The sequence below is a fragment of the Lipotes vexillifer genome, unplaced genomic scaffold, assembly GCF_000442215.2.
Source record: "Lipotes vexillifer unplaced genomic scaffold, Lipotes_vexillifer_v1.1 scaffold496, whole genome shotgun sequence".
Lineage (NCBI taxonomy): Eukaryota > Metazoa > Chordata > Mammalia > Artiodactyla > Lipotidae > Lipotes > Lipotes vexillifer.
Window position 1 is genome coordinate 4,288,543 of NW_006786690.1, and position 22,091 is coordinate 4,310,633.

General features: G+C 51.5%; 1 protein-coding gene across 2 annotated transcripts in view; it reads right to left on the reverse strand.

Moving 5' to 3' along the window:
- Nucleotides 1–17,994: 17,994 nt before the first annotated feature.
- The window catches only part of EPHB2 (EPH receptor B2), a 122,690-nt gene continuing 118,593 nt past the window's right edge, over nucleotides 17,995–22,091 (reverse strand). For both annotated transcript variants that reach the window (XM_007459198.1, XM_007459197.1), the window contains exons 12-15: nucleotides 21,691–21,840; nucleotides 20,444–20,637; nucleotides 18,813–18,968; nucleotides 17,995–18,289 (exon numbers count right to left, since the gene is read on the reverse strand). In XM_007459198.1, the coding sequence (XP_007459260.1) occupies nucleotides 18,181–18,289; nucleotides 18,813–18,968; nucleotides 20,444–20,637; nucleotides 21,691–21,840 (609 nt within the window). In that variant the 3' untranslated portion in view covers nucleotides 17,995–18,180. The remainder of the gene's footprint in view (nucleotides 18,290–18,812; nucleotides 18,969–20,443; nucleotides 20,638–21,690; nucleotides 21,841–22,091) is intronic.

Sequence of the window (22,091 nt, forward strand, 5' to 3'; positions counted from 1 at the left end):
AGGCAGATCCTTAACCACTGCGCCACCAGGGAAGTCCCTTATCTTTTGATTGTCTCCATAGTTTTGCCTTTTCCTGAACATCATACAGTTGGAATCATATAGTATGTAGCCTTTTCAGATTGGCTTTTTTCACTTAGTAATATCCAGTTAAGTTTCTTCCATGTCTTTTTGCAGCTCAATAACTTTTTTTTTTAAGCACTGAATAATATTCCATTGCTTGGATGTTCCACAGTTTATCCATTCACCTAATAAGGACATCTTCGTTGCTTCCAAGTTTTTGGCAATTTTGAATGAAGCTCCTATAAACATCTATGTGCATGTTTTTGCGTGGACATGTTTTTAAGTCCTTTGGGTAAATACCAAAGAGCACAATTGCTGGATTGTATGGTAGGAGTATGTTTAGTTTTGTAAGAAACTGCCAAACTGTCTTCCAGAGTGGCTGTGCCATTTTGCATTCCCACCAGCAATGAAAGAGAGTTCTTGAGGCTCCACATCCTTGCCAGCATTTGATGTTGTCAGTGTTTTAGATTTTGGCCATTCTCATAGGTATATAGTGCTATCTCATTGTTGTTTTAATTTGCATTTCTCTGATGACATATGATGTGGAGCATCTTTTCATATGCTTACTTGCTATATGTATACCTTCTTTGGTGAGGTGTCTGTTAAAGTCTTTATCCATTTTTTAATTGGGTTGTTTCTTTTCTTATTGTTGAGTTTTAAGGGTTTTTTTGTGTATTTTAGGTAACAGTCCTTTATCAGATGTGTCTTTTGCAATTATTTCCCCCAGTCTGTGGCTTGTAATTTCATTCTCTTGACATTGTATTTTGCAGAGCAGAAGTTTTAAATTTTAATGAAGTCAAGCTTGTCAATTATTCCTTTCATGGATTGTGCCTTTCGTGTTGTATCAGAAAAGTCGTCACCATACCCAAGGTCATTTAGGTTTCCTCCTATATTATCTTCTAGGAGTTCTATAGTGTTGCATTTTACTTTTAGGTCTATGATCCATTTTGAGTTATTTTTTGTGAAGTATGTAGGGTCTGTGTCTAGATTCTATTTTTTTTTTTTTTTGCATGTGGATTTCCAGTTCTTCCAGCATCATTTGTTGAAAAGACTATCTTTTCTCCACTGTATTTCCTTTGCTTCTTTGTCAAAGATCCGTTGACTATATATATATATTTTTAAAATTTATTTATTTATTTATTGGCTGCATTGGGTCTCTGTTGCTGTGCGCGGGCTTTCTCTAGTTTCAGTGAGCTGGGGCTACTCTTTGTTGCAGTGAGTGGGCTTCTAATTGCAGTGGCTTCTCTTGTTGTGGAGCACAGGCTCTAGGCGTGCAGGCTTCAGTAGTTGTGGCTCGCGGGCTCTAGAGCGCAGGCTCAGTAGTTGTGGCACACGGGCTTACTTGCTCTGCAGCATGTGGGATCTTCCCGGACCAGGGCTCGAACCCGTGTCCGCTGCATTGGCAGGCAGATTCTTAATCACTGTGCCACCAGGGAAGTCCCCCATTGACTATATTTATGTGGGTCTGTTTCCAGGCTCTTTATTCTGTTCCACTGATCTATTTGTCTATTCCTTTGCCAATACCACACTGTGTCTTGATTACTGCAGCTTTAGAGTAAGCCTTGAAGTTGGGTAGTGTCAGTTCTCCAACGTTGTTCCTCTCCCTCAATATTGTGTTGGCTATTCAGGAATTTTTGCCTCTCCATATAAGCTTTAGAATAAGTTTGTTGATAGCCACAAAATAATGTGCTGGGATTTTGATTGGATTGCATTGAATCTATAGATCAAATCATTTTTAATTCTACTATATTAAAGAAAAATGTTGGTGTGGTAAGTAAGAGATGACCACAAATTCCTTGCTGTTCCTTTTATAGAGGTGAGATCTGTTTCCTATTCTTGCATGTGGGTGGGCTCTGGCCCTGCTTGACCAATAGAATATGATAGAGGTGATGAGATGCCAGTTTCTGGACCGTGGCATGAGACACTGACAGCTTTTACTTCCTCTCTTGGACACTCCCTCTTGGGGCCTTGAGCTTTTAAAGTCTGACTACTCTGATATCCACTGTATTGGGGGGCTACATGTAGACACTTAGGGTTTACAGTCCTAGAGGAGCCCAGCCTCCCAGCCAGTCCAGTCTCCCAACCATGCCTGCCAAGACTCCAGACAAGTTGTGAGTAAAGCTGTTTTGGATTTCCAGACTGGCATATCCACCTGCTGTAAACTCCTGCATGACTTCTTTTAATGCCATGTGGCATCAAAGAATTGCCCATCAAAGCCCTGACTCACAAAATGAATAACTAATTAAAATAAATAATAATACAGTAAAATTAAAATAGTAATCATCAATGAATTGTTAATTAAAAATTGAATAGTTATTTTAAGTGACTAAGTTTGGAGTCCTTGTTACACAGCAAGAGAAAACTGGAACAGTGAGTCATGAGGCACCCAAAGGAAACTGAGTCATGGCCATGGTTTGAAAACACTGATATAAACTGTACCGAGCCTTTACGCCCCTGTCTGTTCTTATGGAGATAAGTGTGGAGCTAGATAATATATTAAAAATTAATTTGTGTTTGTTCCCATCATGTTTTCTCTCTACTTTTAAAAAGGAATCCAGGGCTTTAGTATTTTTCTTCTCTCTCTGGGAATTTTGCTAGGTGAAAACCAGAAGATGCATAAAAGCAAACACAGCCTGTGCTAGGTGGGGCAGGAGGTGAGCATCCCTGGGAGGGGAGAAGGGAGACATCTCTAGGCTGGAGAGGGGATGGAGGCGGGCAGCTGCCAGAGCAGCACCCTGAGGGCTGAGTAGGCACGTAGGGGCCCAATTCCAGCCCCTACGTGCTATCACAAATGTGCCATTTGTCATGTGCCTGGTGTTAATCTGTGTCCCCACCAGAGTGGGCACCTTTGTCTAATTCACACCAAGGCACCATATGGGTCAATGGTAGCCATGCAGAAGCCCCCTGGACCTTTGCACAAGTCTGGGGAGGAGTCCCATAGTTACCAAGGTCAAATTTTTGACCAGCCTGGTAGGACAGGGCCTCACTGGAGTTAAATTGTTTCAAAGCACATAAAGATGTGTCCTTTTTCTTACACCCGTGCCTGTGGACTGGGACTGTGGTCATTCTGGCCATACATAAAGGACAGATGTTTTGCTCTCTTTGGGCCTTACCAAGGTGGGGCCTGGATCAGGAGTGGAGGCAGCTCTAGACCACGCCTGGTAGTGGGGGTGGGCAGTCCATTGTCTCATGTGTGGGCGTGTGCCGGGGAGGAAGGGGGACCACACTGGGGCTGAGCCTGGAGGTTTGAAGCTGACCCTGTAGTGGCCCGTGGGTTGTGCCCTCTGTGCTGAACATTCCCCCAGTTATTCCTGAACCTTTGGTAAAGTCTTGTCAAAAATGACAGTAACGTGTGTGCCTCCAGAATAGTGAAGAGGCTCCTGGGGCCTGTGTCGGGGCAGGGCAGTGTATTGTTAGGGCTTGTGGTTCTAAAGGCAGGCTGCTGGGTTCAGTCCTTGCTCCCCCATGTATCGGTTCTTGCATAGATTACTTAATCTTTCTGTGCCTCAGTTTTATTACCTACAAATTGGGAATAACACTAATGCTGCTTCCTTTGTGGGGTTGTGAGGATTAAATGAGGTCATGTGTTTAAAGCATGCAGCATGCTTCCCCCCCTTTTTTCTTTTGGGTAAATGGATGGATGAATGGATGGTTCAATGAATGGTTTTATGGATGGATGGATGGATACATTAATGAATGAACAGGTGGATAGAAAGGTAGATAATAGATGAAAGGATAAGGGAATGAATGAATAAGTTAATGGATGAGTAAATTAAAGGATGGATGGATGGTTCAATGGAGAGTTCAGTAGATAGATGGATGGACAGATGGATGGATAAATTAAGGGATGAATGGATGGAGATATTTGCCAGACTCCATGCAAAGCATTTTACATACATTATTTTGTTTTAGCCACACAGAACTACCATAAAGAAAGGGACATTTCCTTTTTACACACAAGGTGCTTGAGCTTCAGAGGTAGGAAAAATCACTTTCCCAAGATTATACAACTAGAAAATGGCGGAGCAGGATTCAGGCAGTGCCTAGCTCACACAGGAATTTAATATGCATAGCTTCTATGGCTGTTTGAGGCACCTTAAGGAGAACTGGAGTGTACAGGAAGAATTATGAGTTGGGGGACTGGATGGGGTGCACTGGCAAAATGATACCACTTAGGCCCTTCCCCAAGAGATACTGGTGTCTGGTCCCAGAAGGAGCATCAAAGGAGAGCCTGTTATTAAACAGGTTGTAGAATGCTCTGAGCATCGGAATGTTGGCTGTTAATGGGAATGTAACCCACTTTCTTAAGCAGAATACTGGCCCCCCAAAGATGTCCACGTCCTAATCTCCAGAATCTTTGAATGTGCGAGGGTACACGGCAAAGGGGAATTCGGTTGCTAATCAGCTGATCTTTAAAATTGAGAGATTTTCTGGGTGGGCCCAGTGTAATCACAAAGCCTCTTAAAAGTGGAAGAGGAAGGTAGAAGAAGGGAGTTAAAGGGGGACACGAGATATGGAAGAACAGTCAGAGAGGGATGCAGCATTGCTGGCTTTGAAGGTGGAGGAGGAGGGGACAGAAACCAGGGTGCGGGCAGCCTCTGGAAGGTGGGAAGGCAAGGGAGCAGATTTTCCCCGAGAGCCTTTAGGAGGAACACAGCTCTGCTGACACTTGATTTTTAGGCCAGTGGGCCCTGTGTTGGACTTCTAAACTCCACAACTGTAAGACAGTAAATGTGTGTAGTTTAAGCCGCTGAATTTATTTAGCAATTTTAGGTAATTTGTTACAGCAGCAACAGGAAACTTATACACCTGCAGGTCAAGGGGGTGGAAACTGAGATCCAGGAAGGTTTAGCAACCCACTCAAGGTTGCACAACTAGGAGCTCTTTGAGCTCCAGAATCACCGCTCATGTAGCCATGGAGAGGTTTTCCTGCCCTGCCCCGTCCTTCCAAGGGCATTTGCAGACTTCTCACTCCCTCTTCTGTGAACCTAGCAGTCACCCTTTATGTCATGAATGCAGAGAGCCTAAGATTTAGACCTGGAAGAGTTCTTCACCATCATCTCAGCACGAGTGAGATGAGTTTCTAGTGGTTTCTGAATATCTTTCAGCTATATCATTTTTGTTTCAGAAACATCCAAATCCAATCTTTAAAACAGTTAAAAGCAGAATTACTCTGGAGGAGGTGGAGTTGGAGGTGGAGGCGAAGCTCAGCCCACCAGGCCCTTCCTTTTCTCCTGTACAAGGTCTGCTGGGCACCTCCTTGGGACTGAGGGCTGCGAGTCGCAGCGTTTGAAGTCTCCTTCCATGGTGAGGAGTCGGGGGGCCTGTCGCATTTCTGTTTCCACTGGTTTTCACGTGGCTGCCTTCTCCTCATTGGTTAGCTGTCTACTCAAATTCTCCCTCGGGAAACTGTCCTTGCAGCTCTGTCTAAAGTCTGCTGCCCTCTCTGACTGGCATCATGAACACCTGCTGGTTTCCTTCCAAGGACTTGTGACAATTTGCCTTTATTTCATTTATTTGCTTAAATAAGGGCTGTCGAATTCACGAAGGCAGAGACCTTGTCTTTCCTGCTCTCCTGCTCCCAGTTCCCGGCACAGTGCCTGGTGTGAGAACACACTCAGAAAATGTCTGCTGGGCTTCCCTGGTGGCGCAGTGGTTGGGAGTCCGCCTGCCGATGCAGAGAACATGGGTTCGAGCCCTGGTCCGGGAGGATCCCACATGCCGCAGAATGGCTGGGTCTGTGAGCCATGGCCGCTGGGCCTGCGCGTCTGGAGCCTGTGCTCCGCAACGGGAGAGGCCAAAGCAGTGAGAGGCCCGTGTACGGCAAAAAAAAAAAAAAAAAAAAAAAAATGTCTGCTGTTAGAATGAAGCTCAGAGAGGGGAAGCAACTTGCTGCGATCACACAGGGATATAATGGCAGAGCCAGAATGAAGGTCAAGTCATCTGGCATCTTCCATCAGTCAGTCTCTGGCCTATAGTTAGTGGTCACTGTGGGCAGCTGGGAGGGGTCAAGACTGGTCAGGGACAGACACATTAAGGGCTGGTTGCAGTGAACCATGAGCCTTTCAGAATGACCTAGAAGGACTGCAGATGATATGGTGGGATTTCCCTTCTGGTAAGATTAAGACTCATGAAGGGAAGACCCAAGCCAGGGCCTCTGGTTGTGGGCCTCGTGCCAGGGAGGCCATGCCACAGCTTTCCCGCCTACAGGAGGAAGAGAGAGGGAAGAGGGGAAGAGCCCAGGGCCTCAGTCAGGGAAGAAGCCTGAACAGACTCCCTCTTGAGGGGACTCGGAATTGATCACCTGTTTCTCCAAGCATAATGGAATTAAAAAGAACAGTTGGAAGAAGGCAATGCTGAAAACCCAAGGTGCGACCCTTTATGATGGAATTCCAGGCCTCAGGGACAAGCGTGGGGCTCCCTGGCATCCACTCAATCACACCATTTAAGGAAACTGGGAAAGAAGTCAGGCAGTGTTTAGATAATTGTCATGGCAACCCTGAGGGTAGGAATTATAAGCCCCATTTTACTCCAGGAAGTGAAGTGACTTGCCCAAGGTCACAATTTTATCAGTGGGGTTCCACCACAGCTCTGCAGGGCCCCATAGCTCTTTCTACCACTCAGAGGTGTGAGCTAAGGGTGAGCTTTTTGTGACAGGTCACCCGAGCGTGTGCCGGCTGGGCTGGGCATCTCTCACTCTCCCCTGCACCCAACAGCTCCTTCTTTGGCCTCAGAGGCTCCAGGGTTTAGTGTTCCTGGAATAGTATGAGGGGAGGGTCCAGGACTGGTTTTGAAGAGGGAGGAGGAGGAAGAGGAAATTCTGTATATTGTGCTGAAGTACCCTAGGAACGCAGAAAAATGTGGAGAGAGAAGGTGCCAGATCTGCCTGAGCAGGGAGTTTGAAAATCTAGGAAACAGTTGAAAGAACTCAGTTTTAGAGTAAAATATACCTGGGTGTTACCCCAACCAAGCCCCATTCATCTTGACCTTGAGCAGTTAAGACACCCCATCTCTGTGAGCCTCAGTTTCTACTGTTGTAAAACAGGATAAGGGCCCAGGGTAGTGCTGGAGCCAGTCCATACTGGCTGGTGAGAGCCAGTTGTTACATTTTCAGGAATTTTGTGAAGCAGTTATTAAACAAGGCCATCATTAAAAATTATATAAATTTACAATAGCATAATGTGTATTAAAAACAAAGACGACACTCAAAACAAATCGCTTCCTAATTATTTTACTATGTATTTACTGTTATTTGTATTCTTGAGGTTATTTACATCTATTCTATCTGAGTTTTGGAAATATTATGTAACCATGTGTTGCTGAGCTCTGCTCTCTGCCACGTAAGGACACGATGAGAGGGATGAGAAGTTGGCAGTCTGCAACCCAGAAGAGAGCCCTCCCCAGAACCAGGGCCATGCAGGTACCCTGATCTTGGACTTGCAAACCTCTACAGCTGTGAGAAACACATTTCTGTTCATAAGCCAAAAATAAAAAAGATATGTTGGGCTTCCCTGGTGGCGCGGTGGTTAAGAATCCGCCTGCCCATGCAGGAGACATGGGTTCGAGCCCTGGTCCAGGAAGATCCCACATGCCGCGGAGCAACTAAGCCCGTGTGCCACAACTACTGAGCCTGTGCCCTAGAGCCTTCGGGCCACAGCTACTGAAGCCTGGGTACCTAGAGCCCGTGCTCCGCAACAACAGAAGCCACTGCAATGAGAAGCCCGTGCACAGCAACGAAGACCCAACGCAGCCATAAATAAATAAATAAATTTATTAAAAAAAAAAAAGATACGTTACTGAGCACCTCTTTCAAAGTCTGTTGTTCAGTGACTCACACTGGTAGTTTGAAATTGGCCTTGATGGCCACTTATACCGTAGAAAATGGCAGTTGCTACCCATCAGGGCTTGATTTATTTATCACTGTGTTGGTTGTCCAGACCTCAGAAGGTAATGGATGACATGTTAATGCAGATTAAATCGAAAACTGTGACGTGGTGAATAGCACAGAAAAACTGAGGAAATATTCTTCCAGTATTTGAAAACTATTATCTGATTCTGCAAAGAAGTCACCCATGTCATTGTGGAGTGAGAAAAGTTCCAACACAAACCTTCATTGTTTCACTTAAAAAAAAGTTGAAGTATAGTTGATTTTCAGTGTTACTTTGGTTACAGGTGTGGAACACAGTGATTCGATGTCTTTATAGATGTGGAACACAGTGATTCGATGTCTTTATAGATTATACTCCATTTAAAGTTATTATAAAATATTGGTTATATTCTCTGGGCTGTATATTATATCCTTGTACCTTATGTATTTTATATCTGGTAGTTTGTATCTCTTAATCCCCTTCCCCTGTCTTGTCCCTTCCCCCTCCTTCCTCCCTCATTGTTTCACTCTTATCTTACTCCTTGACTCAAATAGAGGGCTCAGCCAGCATTCCTGAAGTATGCTTGGCGAGTTGGTTGGTACACACTTACTAGCACACTCCTGGTCATATGACTCTCTGGTGGCTGCGGGCACTCGGTGACACAGTGTGGATGGTGGTGCCGGGGATGGCAGTCTCCATCAGCTGCCTCCTCCCCGAGCCATGCCCGATAAACTCGAGATCTGCGGATAAACAGCATGCTGGCCGAGTAACTACAACCTCAGGAGATATTTCCTAGTCTCTCATCCCAACCAGATTGGTGGCTCCTGGGTCCTTACTGTAGAGAAATTCTGGGGCCAACATCCTGGACCCGAGACACAGTATTAATATTAAGTCAGGAGTTGGGAGTTGGGAAGAGGCATCTAGGGCAGCTGGTAAGGGGATAACCTTTGGTTCAACATCTCTGCTTTCTGCCCCATCACTGTGCCTCTAGGTCCCCACCCACTGGCCGGGACCTTCGCTGGGGTGGGGAGCAGGGAGCAGAGAGTCAAGTAGTCACCACAACCCGCCAGCCCAGGATGCCAAGCTTCCTCTGGGGCTCAGGTCTGGCCTGTTACCAGCCTCAGCCCCCAGGGGGCAGAGTGGCTCCATAGAAAGAAGGCCTAGCTCACCCTTCAGTCCATCCCCCTGCCTTCCATCCCGACTGGTATGGCAGGGCTGCTCCTGGGGGCAGTAAGGGAGTAACTACTTTCTGAGCCCCTGCTATGTGCCAGGCTCTCTGCTGAGCACTGTGGCACCCGTTAACTATCTAAGCTTCACAAAGGTCTTGCAAGGTAGGGTCTGTTATGCTCTCCCTGGTTGAATGTCAAGCCATCAGGTAGACCTCCCACTACCGTCCCCTCTGACATCTACCCCCTCATGTTTATGGGCCCAGCTTCAGCCTCAGCACCGCTCTCCCTCTGAGCACCAGGGCAGTACCCAGATGCTGGTGAACTTCTCCAATTATACTCCCAGGGACACTGAGAGCTGCTCCCTCCACAAGGGGAAACCCTGCAAATGATAACAATTTTTTAGAGATTCACATTGTGCTTTTGGCATATTTAAGGCTCTGCAATATCCCAAAGTAAAGAAATCTGATCAACTTGCCCAAGCCCAGAATTTGCCTAACGTATTTGACCATGCAACCCTCCCCCAAATCCCCTTTTTTGAATTTGACAAACGTTTATTGAGACCCTGCTATGAGTCAGGCTTTGTCCTCGTTGTGGAGAACACAGCAGAGTGTATGACAGATGTGGGCCCTGCTTCCTCCTGGCAAAATACTAAGAGCTAACGGCTGTGAGTGCTGAGCACTTGACGTGCTTCATCTCATTGCATCCTCACCTCCACTCCAGGAGTTAGGCATTATTGCCCCATTTTACAGACATGAAAATGAGGCTTTGAGCAATGATGTGCACTCTCCAAGGATACATAGCTAACTAATGGCAGAGTTGGGATTCAAATCCTAGGACACCTGACAGCAGAGCTCAAACTCTTAAACATGAATGAATGTTCTTGGAACATTTAGGAATTACTGCTCGAGTTCAACACCCCAGGACAAATCCCCACCCCAGCCCCAACCCTGGCTTCATCCTTAGCCCTGGAAAACTCCTAGTCACTCTTCAGAAACCTGCTGAGGACCTCTAGGAGCTCCTGTTTTTTCCCTGGTGAACCTCAGGGGGGAAAAATACTGTGAGTCCAAGTAATAATTTTTGCAATTCACATTTATTTTGGGGAAAAAATGGTTCTGCTAAAAATACTCCTACAAAGGCATTGGAGTAACAGGCTCAGGGTTGCTCATGGAGCCACTTGGTGAGATTTCCTTGGTCATAACAGTGGGGGTCCCGGGAGCCAGGGCTGACCCACAACCAACAGATCCCCAGCTGCGTCCCTCCCTGACTCCCCAGCATTGTCAGGAAAACGCATATTTGTGACCAGAAGAAACAGAGTTCTGTGAAACCACACCAGACCCCACGGGCCCCAGTTGTGAACTCTGGCCTGCATGGCCGAGGTTAGAGTGAACCGATGGCCGAGGTTAGAGTGACCCGCTCGGGGGCTGGGCAGTCCAGGTGCCCACACCCACTGCCCATGGCTCAGAGAGCGGGTCCAGGAGGCCAAGGTCAGAGGGGGTGTCCGAGTGTCCCTAAACAGGGTGCTCCTTGGGGATCTGGATTTGATTGGCAAAGGGTCTGACAGTGGGGAGGGGCTGAGTGGGGACCACAGGTAGCGGCATAGCATAGTGATTACGAGGGCAGATACTGGGCCAGAGAACACTGGCCGACGGTGTGACCTAGGAAGGCCACCACACACGTCTCTGAGTTTCCTAGTTTGTGGAAGGGGAATAATAATTGTACCTGTTTCACAGAGCTGTGTGAGGGTTAAGCAAGACACCGTGTATAAAAAGTTACACACAGCACCTTGCACACTGTTGGCACTCAAGAAATAGCAGCTATGATTAGGGTTTGGGGCTGGGCATGGCCAACCAGGAATTGCTCTTCTGTGGAGTCAAAAGAGGCTGGCTGTGAGTGAGTGTCCCTGCCGGTCCTACCCCGGGCCAGCCTCAGGGGCTCAATTTCTTGCTCCCTGCCCACCAGAGTCCCTGTCCACGGAGGGGAAAGCAGCCAGAGTGATTACCAGGCTCTGAGCAACCTAGAGGCACCTCTTTCAGCTGATCTCCCAGATTCCATAGGCAGTGGTCTCAACTGGGAGGTGAGGGGGTCCTTTGTATGGAGGCAGGGACTGTGTGGCCACGGAAGTTGCATCCTGACTGTCGGAAGGCACCTGACTCTGGGGTTTGCAGCAAGACCCTATGGCTCCCCAGTGTTAAGACTTGGGTTCTGAACAGGGAGGTGGTGTGCTTGGGAAAGATTCCTCAGCAAATCCCTGGCCCTGCAGCTTCCTCTCTAAGGGGGTGAGGGGTGTCCACCCCAGATGAGTCCCTCCCTAAACTGAGCCACTGGGGCCCCTACTAAGCTCCTGAACTGAGCTGTCTATCCCACCAGCCAGTGGGCACTGTGGGCTGTGTGGGGCTTTGCTGCAGCCTGGGGTAGTCAGCTCCCCGGCCACTGGGAGGGCCAGGTGTGGGCAATTCTACCCCTCTACCAGGGAGGGAAAGCCACCATCACACTCAGAAGGAGGTGATTCAGATTCAAAGGATGGAGTTGTTAGTATTTGTTTTTAGCTGTCTCCCTCCCCATCTCTTTCTCTCTTTCTTGCTCTCTCTTTGTGCTTTGTCACTGCTGGGACCCTCAGGTTTGGGGATCAGAGTTGAACAATGGGACTTGAAATTTCAAGAATTGGCGGCATAGAATCATATGGTGCTGGAATCTTAAAAACATGGAATCCTTCTGTTGGAATCTTAGAATTATGAGGTTTTGCTGGAATCTTCACCCATGGAATGTTAGAGTTTTGGACTCTTGCAGTGTCAGCAGGACTCCAGAGTGTATGTGGTCCTGGCGCTGACCTCCTCCCTCTGCCATCTCCCTTTCCCCTCCCCCAGCAGGGGCCATTAGACCCTGAGTAGACACAGGACCTTCACTCCCTCTTCCTCCAGGGAAAGCCATGCCTTAGTCTGGGTAGCAGAGGCTGGTAGCGGGGAGTTATATGAAGCTCCAGGTCCAGCTGGAAGCCCCACCCTGCCTTTGCCCGGCCCACCTGACCAGGTGCTGAGTGAACAGGCCTGGATCATAGCCTTGAGGCCTGTGGGGTCTCCAGAGGGTGGCCCTGGGAGGGCTGCTGGGCCCCTGTGAAGTATTAAGTTCCTGTTCCTTCTTGCTATATCAGCTTTCCTGAAGCAGCCTTCAAGCTGTGAAGCCAAACTCAGACAGAGTCTGGGTCTGGGGAGGCGGGGGATCTAATTTTCCTGAAAGCTTAGCTCAATACATTCCTGAGGGTCAGCCCTTTCCCCCACTTCATGGGTCCTAATCCACGTCTGAGTTTGGGCATCTTATCTGACGATGTCCTGCTTTTTCCTAATCCCTGTCTACGCCAGACCCTCTCCCTGCAGACATCAGGGCACAGTTCATCGTGGGGGAAGTGAAGAGAGAATTTCAGTGTCTGGAGGAATCTCCTGGAGGAGCTTGTTAAAAACGGGCTCCTAAGCCCAACCTTGGCTATTCTGATTTAGGGGGTCAGGGTGGAGCAGGCACACGGCCTGGCTGGAATCCTCTGGGTATCACCTCTGAGAATCTGGTTCCTCACTCGTAGAGTGGGGATGGTGACACCCATAGGGTCCCGCACGTGGGACTGGTGTAGGCTAAGTGTTCAGCGATTAGTGCAGTTGCTGTGGCATCAGCCTCCTGAGACCAGCCTCTGATGGGGAGTCCCTGAGTCTTCCTGTGTCACAGAACAAAGGCCAAGTCACTTCCTTTGATTTCCCTGAAGGGGAATCTGGCCAGCTTCGAGGCCGCAGTCCATGCTGTTTTATGGTAGGAGCCATTTCATGGGAGGCTGGGTCAAGGTGGGCAAGGTGGAGAGTGCATGTGTGCTGAGACTGCCTAACCTGCCTCCGGGTTCCCCAGCATAACACACTATTGAAAAGGGCAGGACCCTGCCCCCCCTTCCAACAGCATGTCTGGGTGATCTCTCCAGGGCCAGGGCAACGGGGCAGAGATGGGCTTCCTGAGCAGTTTGCATACCACTTACCCAGCCCCCAGCCCTGTTCACTTCATCACTCCACTCTGCCCACCGTGGGGCTCTGCCTGCCTTCCCGTGTCTTTACCACCACCCGCGTCTACTCCGCTCTGGCCATGAGTGGCAGCTCTCTCAGTGCCTGGCCTGGAGGAAACGGGGTGGGCATCTCAGTCAAATGCAGCTGAATTAGTAATCAGGTAGCACAAAATCCAACCCTGCTGTTCCAAGCGGCTGAAATGACTCTTTGGATTATCTGCGTCAGTGAGTGAGGATGGAAAAGGAAGCAGCAGGGCCTGGATTCTCCGGGAATCAATGAGGGCTTCTCCAGAGGGCTTTTCCCCACTCCACCCCGCCGGGGGAGAGGGGGAGCTGTGAGGCATCCTGCTCCCATCTGATGGCTGAACTGACTGCTCCTTCTAGCACCTGATGCTGACTCTGCCACTCTTGTTCTCAAGAACCTGTTGTGGCTGGACTGTGCATCGTGTCCAAACTGGCTTAACCTCTCCTTAAACCAGCCCCCGCCTTCCAGCACTGCTCCGGTCCATCCAGAAACGACTCCTCACTGCTAACCGTTCTGGCCTTTGCATCTTTGGTTACACTGCACCTCCCACTCGGAGTGACCTTTCTCTCAACGTCTGTTATTGGCAAGACAGCCTCCTCTGTGAAGCCCTCCGTGACAATCCCGGGCCATTTGCTCCTTCCCTTATCTTACCAACCAGCATCCAGGCCTCAGGTGCTTCAGGTCGCCTGAGTGTGGTGCGGTGGGCATTGGAAGCAGGTAGACACAGCCCTGCTCTGCCTCTTCCTGGCTATGGAATCCTGAGCAACCTACTTCCTCTCTCTGAGCCCATAATTCTCCCCCAGCCCCCCCGGCCCCATCTGTGGAAGGAAATAGTCCCTCCTCACGGGGCTGCGGTGTACAAAGTGTTTCGCACGCTTGGCTCACCCAGTCCAGTCCTCTCATTTTACAAACGTAAGAGTGAGGCTCAGGGGAGCTGGCTTGCCCAGATCTGTGTCTTAAGTTAGTGGTCAGAGCTGCCACTCTGGTAGCAGTGTGCTTTCCCCCTAGCATCATGCCTCATCCTGACCTTTGAATGCATTTACATGATTTCCTCGGACAAGTCATCCAACCTTTGGTACCATTTGGAACGTCAGGGGCTCACGGGAGAGCCAGGAATGGCTGAGGGCCCGGCACCGGGGTGGGCAGTGGTCTCTGGGGCCATGACCGTAACTTGTGCTTCAGCCAGGGGTGAGGAAGGGCTGGCACGGGGCGGGGGCTCCTAGTCTTCTGGAGATGAGCCCCTGATCTGAGGGGGGTGCAAAGCTAGTGAGTGCACACAAAGGGGTGGCAGAGAGCTCCCTGAGAGGGACTGACCAGAAATGATGGGGAAAGTCCAGCTGATGCCATCTGAGCAGGAGGCACCACTGGGTAGCGAACAGCCACCGCCCCAAGTCCCTAAGTATCCCCGACTGCCCCCGCCACCCTAGCCCCTACTCTGGGGCCTTTTGGTGTAGCGCCACGGCCATCATCTATTCTAATTGGTTTGCCCACATCTTACCGGTTGATAGATATTTAGAGTATCATCCCCCAGGAAGAGGCCTGCTGATCATCAACAGTAACCCATCTGACCCATCTGGGGGCGCTTCTGGGGCAGTAGGAGTGGGGGCGACGGCACGGCTCTCTATTACCCAGCCTGGCGCTGTGCAGATCTGCCTGTCACACCCTCTCAGAGCAGCTGGTCCCCATTTCCATGGTGCCCTGGCCCATGTTTGCAAGGCAGCTTTCTTTCCTCAAGTACCAACTGTGTGCAGAGCGGCCGGAAACTCCTCTCACACTGCTGGGCAGGTGGGGCTGGCACTTGGGGAGGTTGAGCCAGGAAAGGATTAGTAACCAGGCAGCGGGTGGCTCAGAGCCGTGTGCCTGGGCGAGCAGGCAGCCATCAGTGGAAGGCGCTTGGCAGCATGGCCCACCATCCCCACTGAGAAGCAAGCAAGAGGTGGCAGGGGGAGCTGCCCCAGCAGCGGGGAGAGGTGAGCATCTGCCTGCACCCGGGACAGTCACAGCGACGTCTGTCTGTTACCCTGAAGTAGAGACAGAGGGTTTGGGTAGCACCCTAACTCTTGAGAGGCAGGCACGTGGAGGCCCAGGACCACGGAGGACTCAAGCCCTGAAGGGTGGATGGGCAGACGTGCTGGCTAGCAGACACCAGCCTAGCGGCTTAGGACAGGAAGCCATCTGACAGGAAGCACTGACTGCCAGCCCCCTACGGGGCCCCAGAGCAGGTGGGGGGACGGGCTGAGGAGACAGAGTTAATCTGAAGAGCATCAGGGCAGCTCCCTCCAGAAGGTGACCTTGTGTCGGGACAGCTGCCACCCGTGCTGGGCATCTTTGGGGCACAAAGGGCAGCTGGCTGGGCCAAGGCTGGCCAGTTCGTGGGAAACCAGCCAATGCCTTCCTTGTGGCTTGCTCTGCTGTTCCCCCTGGGGGGGCCATGCTCTCCTCTAATCCCTTCCTTCCCCTTGCATCTCGGGCTCTGAGAACAGGTGAGTGACAGATGACAGGCTGGTCCGTGCTGCATGCTTGCTCTCACTGAGGGGCCTTTAGGTGACCACCTGCGGCCTGAATCTTTCTCACTGGTCAGCCTCCCACGGACAAAGGGATGGGTCCTGAGATGTGGCGTCCCTGGCTCCCCCTCCCCAGCCTCCTCCTTCCACATGAAGAATTTTGATTGTACGTGAGTAGAAATCCATCTGCTCAGAGGATCATTAGAGTTGACCAGGATAAGGTGATAATACCTGTGGCTTTGACTGTGGATCCATGGGTTCTCCGGGACCCTCACACTGCCACCATCACAGCTCACTTAATACCTGGGCCCCCTTTCTCTGGCCCAAAAGAGCGAGTGCACTGCTGTCACCTCCCTGCTCCTAACGCGTCCTGCAGTGGTTCACACTGATCTGCAGGGCATCAGACTCCAAGTTCTGAGCCACTTCCGACTCACTTCTTTCATTGCCTGTGCTTTTGACAAGCCAGAGCCAGAAAGGCCACATGGACCACTGGTGCCCTCCATGTGTTTTCTCAGCCCCGGGCCTTCGGGAACCCTGAGGTAGGAAAAGTCCCTTAGAAGAGCATCATGGGTCACTTGACATGTCCCAAAGGTGCCAGGGTCTCTGTGGGAACTGACAGAGAACAGGGGTCATTTTCTAACTAAAGTGTTTATTTCCATTCAGTTCACTAACCGATTGTTCTGCTCAGGTAGCTGCATTTGCTCATGGGAGAGAGTTTGTGGCCAGACCACTTGGCTGATTATTTTCCCACGGCCAAGACTTTTAGACCTGGGCAAAGGTCTGGTGGAGGGAAGGAGGTGGGGGAGAAATCACATGCTTTCTTGCAAGGGGAAGAGAGGAGCACGCCTGCACATGGTCTGAGGGTGATGCTCTGGAGGGCTGAGATATCACAGTGAATGACCTGGGTCCTGGCCTCGGATGCAGCCTGGTTTAGGCTCCCAGAGACAAAACTGGGTTCTGGCCATCCGAGGGCACTCAGGAACCTCGAAGGGGCCTGTTTGCCTGGGAAGTACTGGATAGACTGGGACAGAAGGAGATGGAGATGTGGGCAGAGGCTTCTGGCCCTGCAGCCTCCTCCTCAACCTGTTGCTTTCAGAATCAGTCCTGGGGTGGGATGCTCCTCCACCTTGGCCCCCACCCTCCACCCAAATCTCACTCAGTCTCTGAATGGCCCAGATGGCCCCGTGGCAGTTGGCTTTGGTGAGGCCTGGCAGCAGGTGGGAACTCTATGCAGGGGGGAGGACGGAAGGGTGTCAATGAAAACCATATAAAAAATCCAGAAATGTGCATATAAAATCTCGCCCTTGGTGTATTGCCTAAGTCAGTAAGCAGAAAGCACCTTCTTCCTGGAGAAGGATCAAGTTCTCAAAAGGTAGGAAATGTCAAAGTGTCACTTCATTGTCATAAAAAAAAACAACCAACCAACAAACCCCAACCCCCCAAACCAAATCCACCCCTGACCAAAATACCCCCGAGTCCACAAATTGCTGTAAACAAACCCAGATGTAGGAGCAATCCTTCTCAGTGGCAGTCGTAGCTGATGGCAGTCATTGCAGCATCAGTCCTCCAGGCGTGGACCGGCAGGAGCGGGTGCCCAGCTGGGCCATGGCCGCCGAGCTGTGCGCGTGACGTGGACGTGAGCTGCAGACCGGGGGGAGGGGGATGGTCAACCTCAGGAAGGCTGACCTTTCTGGTGTCCCCACGTCCTCCCTGCCCCAGGAGGACAAAAGTCCCTTTTCAGCCCCGGGAGCTGACAGGAGAAACACGTGAGCTGCCCGGGGGGAGGGGGATGGTCAACCTCAGGAAGGCTGACCTTTCTGGTGTCCCCACGTCCTCCCTGCCCCAGGAGGACAAAAGTCCCTTTTCAGCCCCGGGAGCTGACAGGAGAAACAAGTCTCTTTCATTGGAGTTTCTAGAATATTCTCCAGAGACAGAAAAATTCTTCTGTTTGCCCAGAGGCAGCGGGACTGGATTTTCCAAGAGCGGCTCCGGGGTTGGCTGCCCATCGCCTGCCCATCCGCGTGGCGCATGGCTGTTGAGTGAGACCTGGAAGAGCAGCCCCGGGGTCGGGAGAGAAGTGTGGCCCCTGTCTCTCCCCTTCACATTTGTGTTCCTGAAAGTGTTTCTTGGCTCCGGCCAGGTCACCTTCCCAGAGGGAGTTGGAGAGAAACTGCTTTTGATCTCCGATTGGACAAACTGCATGAATCTCCCAAGCCCTTTTTTTTCCTCCAAGAACAATGATCGCTTTCCTTATAAGAATCCTCTTTAAAAACTATTCCTTGTATTTCCCGCCCCCTCCCGGGATCTATTTTCTTTTGTCCCCATTCCCTTTTTTCCATCATCTGAAGTTGCACGTGTTGTTCTTGGTGGCGTCTCGTGGCTGGAGCGCTGCTTGGTTCTTCCTGTTGCCCGTGGCCTCCTGGCAGGTGGCTGACCCTGCGGTGGATGAAGAACCGGGGGCCGGCATGTGGGGCGGAGGGGGCGGGGCCTGGAGGAAGAGGTGAGCCGAGGCAGGTGAACGTCAAACCTCCACAGACTGGATCTGGTTCATCTGTGCCCGCATCACCTGGATACTGTTCAGGATTTTTTTCTGGTGACCAGCCAAGGTGACCCCAACCCGGAGAATGTCCCTTTGGGAGAGGAGCACATGTGTTAGGGAACTGCGGGGGTGGAGGGCTTTTCCAGGGGTTTCCTGCTGGAGAGGGCAAGGGAGGGGGTGAAGGACCTGGGGGAATGGGTGGGCGTCTGGAGCTGGAGTGAGTGAATGTTGAGATGGGAGGAGCCCGTGATTAGGAATCAGGGCGCCTCGGTGCACGTGTCTCCTCTGCTTCGGGGCAGGAGAAGGGAGCCTGCATTTACTGAGTACCCAGTCATTCACTTTAGAGCTCCTTTCATCTTCCTACCACTCCCCAGTTTACAGAAGAGAAAACTGGGGCTAAGAAGGGTTCTGTGATTTGCCCAAGGTCGCGGACAGTCGGTGGCAGGAGACCTGGGTGCTGATAGGAACGTGAGTCCGTGTTGGCCGTCTTGCCCCTTGGTCCCCCATATCCCTGCTGGGACACTGTCTATTCCTCACTTTCCAGAGCCCCCTGCGTGGCGGCATGGGTGGGGAGGGGGGCTAATGGCAGTGGGTGGAAGCGGCTGGGCACTTACTCCATCATCATCTGCGACACGACATCGAAGGAGGTGAAGCCGGCATTGGCGAAGCTCTCCTTGTACTGCCCCATCTTGATGGCCTCCAGCCACTCGTCCACTGTGTTAAAGCTGGTGTAGTCGGGGATTGTGCGGTCCAGCAGCGGCAGGTTGATTCTGGGGGTGGGGTGGGCAACAGGGACGGTCAGGGCACATGCTGACCTGGGGGTGAAGGTGAGTACTACACTTGCAGGCTATGTGCGTACCCGCACGCGTGCATCCATGTGTGTGAACGCAGGTGAGTGTGTATGTATGTGAGCATTTCTGTGTGAGAGCAGGAGTGAGTTTGAACTCACGTAAATGTGCACACATATATGTGTGAGTAGGCGAGTGAGTGTGTGCAGGACTCAAAGCTGGGGTTACGTGGAAGGTCTAGGGAAGCCTCTGCAGGGACTGCGGAGAGGCTGGACCACAGTGGTGAGGCGGGAGATGTTTCTCCATGCTTCTTCTTTTGAGGAGGAGGGATTTCAGCTGGACTAACAGGGTTGATTATTTGCTGTTTCCTCCCCTGATGCCATTCTGCCCTTCTCTACCATGGTTGTGCTACAGGAAGCTGATCTTGTGGACTGCCTCTCCAAAGTCCAGACAGAGCTGGTGGGGCTAGTGGGAATGACTTCCTGGCAGGCGAGGTGTGAAGTGACCCTCAGGCTAAAAGCTCAGAGTGATTTTTATCCGAAGAATCAGGAGTGGCTGATGCAGGGTCATGGGGAGGAGGGATGGGCAGAGGCAAACACGAAAATCTCTTGGCCCTAAGAACTCGGCAGGTGAAGGACTTGGGCCCAGAGAGTCTCTGGCCACAGCCAGCCCTGGACCCCGAGGACATCTAGCCGGACGCCCCTCAGAAACCTTGTGTGATCAAGAGTCCTGAAGTGTAGAGTGTGCAGGGCCAGGGCTGGCCTGTTGAAGCTGCCCGGGCAAGGCAGTGGCGGCTGCAGACCTGATGGAGGGCGCCCTGGGACCAGTGGGAGAAGGAAAGCTCCGGGATCACTGGAGCTAGCGCACCTCCTGAGCCAGTCTCTCTGATATAAGGATGGCAACCCGAGTGTGGGGCGTGCGTGCATGTGTTTGTGTGGTGAGTGTGTACTTCTGAACGTGTGTGCTCAGGGACCTGTGGATGTGTGTAGGTGTGAGAGCCTGAGAATGGGTGTCTCCATGTGTGTGAGACTGTGTGTGAGCACAAGCATGAGCGTTTGTGCCCAGCTGTATGGTCACGTACACGTACGGGACTATATTTATGTGTGTACGTGCATGTGTCTGTGAGCCTGGCCATGTCGAGGAGGTTGCAAATGCGAGTCAGAGGGTCCAGGTTTAAGTGTGGAGGAGGAAACTGAGTGAGGAGTAAATCTATTCACCAAGATTCTGACGATTTCTCTTAAAAGCTGTCCTCTCCGACCATGCTTTACAAGATGCTTCCTCTACCAGACTGGGCTTCCTTCTCCTTCTCAGGATAGTCTGTCCTGCACTCTGCACCCCAAGGTAGTCATCTTTCCAACAAACACTAGTGCTGTCCTTCCCCATCCCAATTCAGCTTTACCAGAGCGGGTGGGGCCAGGGCAGAACTGGGAAAAGGGGCGGGACAGGTGGGGCGGTACCCGGAAGAGAGGGGCGCCATGGCTTTGAGGCTGTTAGGGTTGCGGATCATCTTGTCCAGCGTGTTGACGATCTGGCCGAACTTGGGCCGGTGGTTGCGGTCCTTCTGCCAGCAGTCCAGCATGAGCTGGTGCAGCGCGCTTGGGCAGTCCATGGGCGGTGGCAGCCGATAGTCCTGCTCTATGGCATTGATTACCTGGGGACAACACAGGGGCCGGGTGGGGCTGGGTGGGTGAGGTAAGAGCATCTGCCCTCTGGCCTGGCCCGTCTTGCCCCCGGTACATGGCAGGACAGACGTGCTTGGTTGCCATGGCAACTACCTCCACTTCCTGGAGGCAGCCCCAGTATGTGCCTCACCTGGGTTCCCACCATCTGTGGCCTCGGTCTGGCCTGGCAGCTGGGTGTTCTGCTCCCCCCACTCACCCACCCAGCACCCTGAGATACCCTCTGCCTCAGGGTCCACCAGGCTGACCCTCCTGTGGGCAACCCCACCTGGCTCTTCTGTCAGGGAAAGGAGCCCAAACACCTCTCCAAACTCTCCTGCCCCCGGGGCCAAATTCATCTTCCCCAGCTTGACTGTGGGTACTTTCCCTGCTCAAGCATTCCCTGTTCTGGCATTGCTGCAAATCAGAATTCCTCGGATCGATTTTCAAACACCCCATCATTGAACCTCATCGACCTTTCGGATCAACTTTCCTCTCCATGCTCCCCGACACGACCCCTCATCATCCCACTTCTGGGCCTTTGCACAGGCTGTTCTTTCCACTGGAAGCCCTCGCGTCTCCAAGTCCCACTACTGTGTGAGTCCCACCTGTCTGTGAAGACTTCCTGGCTCATCTTGCCCACACTGCCCTTGCTCCAACACCTACAGGGCTGGACACCTGCCTCCTGCACTTTAGTACCTGATCACACATAGCACCTGATAACTACATCTGGTTCCCAGAATAACTGTCTTGTCTCCCATATGGGTGGTAAACACCTGAAGGGCAGATATGGTCTCATTCAGGGCTGGCCACAGGTGACAGCATTCTGAAGATTTGCCGGTTTGTGGATGGGTAGGTCTTTCCTACTCCTGAGTCCCCTGGAGAGTCCAGGGTCCCGTGCAGATGTTTGAATCAACCGACATCGGGCTGGGATCTCAGAGACCTTGTTCCACCCCCTGAGAGACACGCAAAAGGCCAGAAGTTCTGGATCTTCCCCTCCTGCCTGGCTGGCCAGAGAGGCTCTGCCCATCCCCTTGGAGACTTACGTCCTGGTTGGTCATGTCCCAGTAGGGTCGCTCCCCATAGGACATCACCTCCCACATGACGATACCATAGCTCCAGACATCACTGGCCGAGGTGAACTTCCGGTACTGGATGGCTTCTGGGGCCGTCCAGCGGATGGGGATCTTCCCACCCTGGGGAACAGAATGAGGAGGGTTAATGGGTGGGAGGCTTACCCTCATGCCCTCTGCTCGCAAAGCTCCCCAGCCTGTGCCCTGTGCTGCACAATCACACAAAGTATTTTTCTGTTCCCCAGACTCACCTTGCTGCTCTGGACCTCCAGGCGTTTGCACAGGCCTTCCCCTCTGCATGAAGTGCCTTTTCCCACTCTGCCATCTGGTAACCTCCTTCTCATCCTTGAGGTCCCTCTGCAAATCTTTCCCTC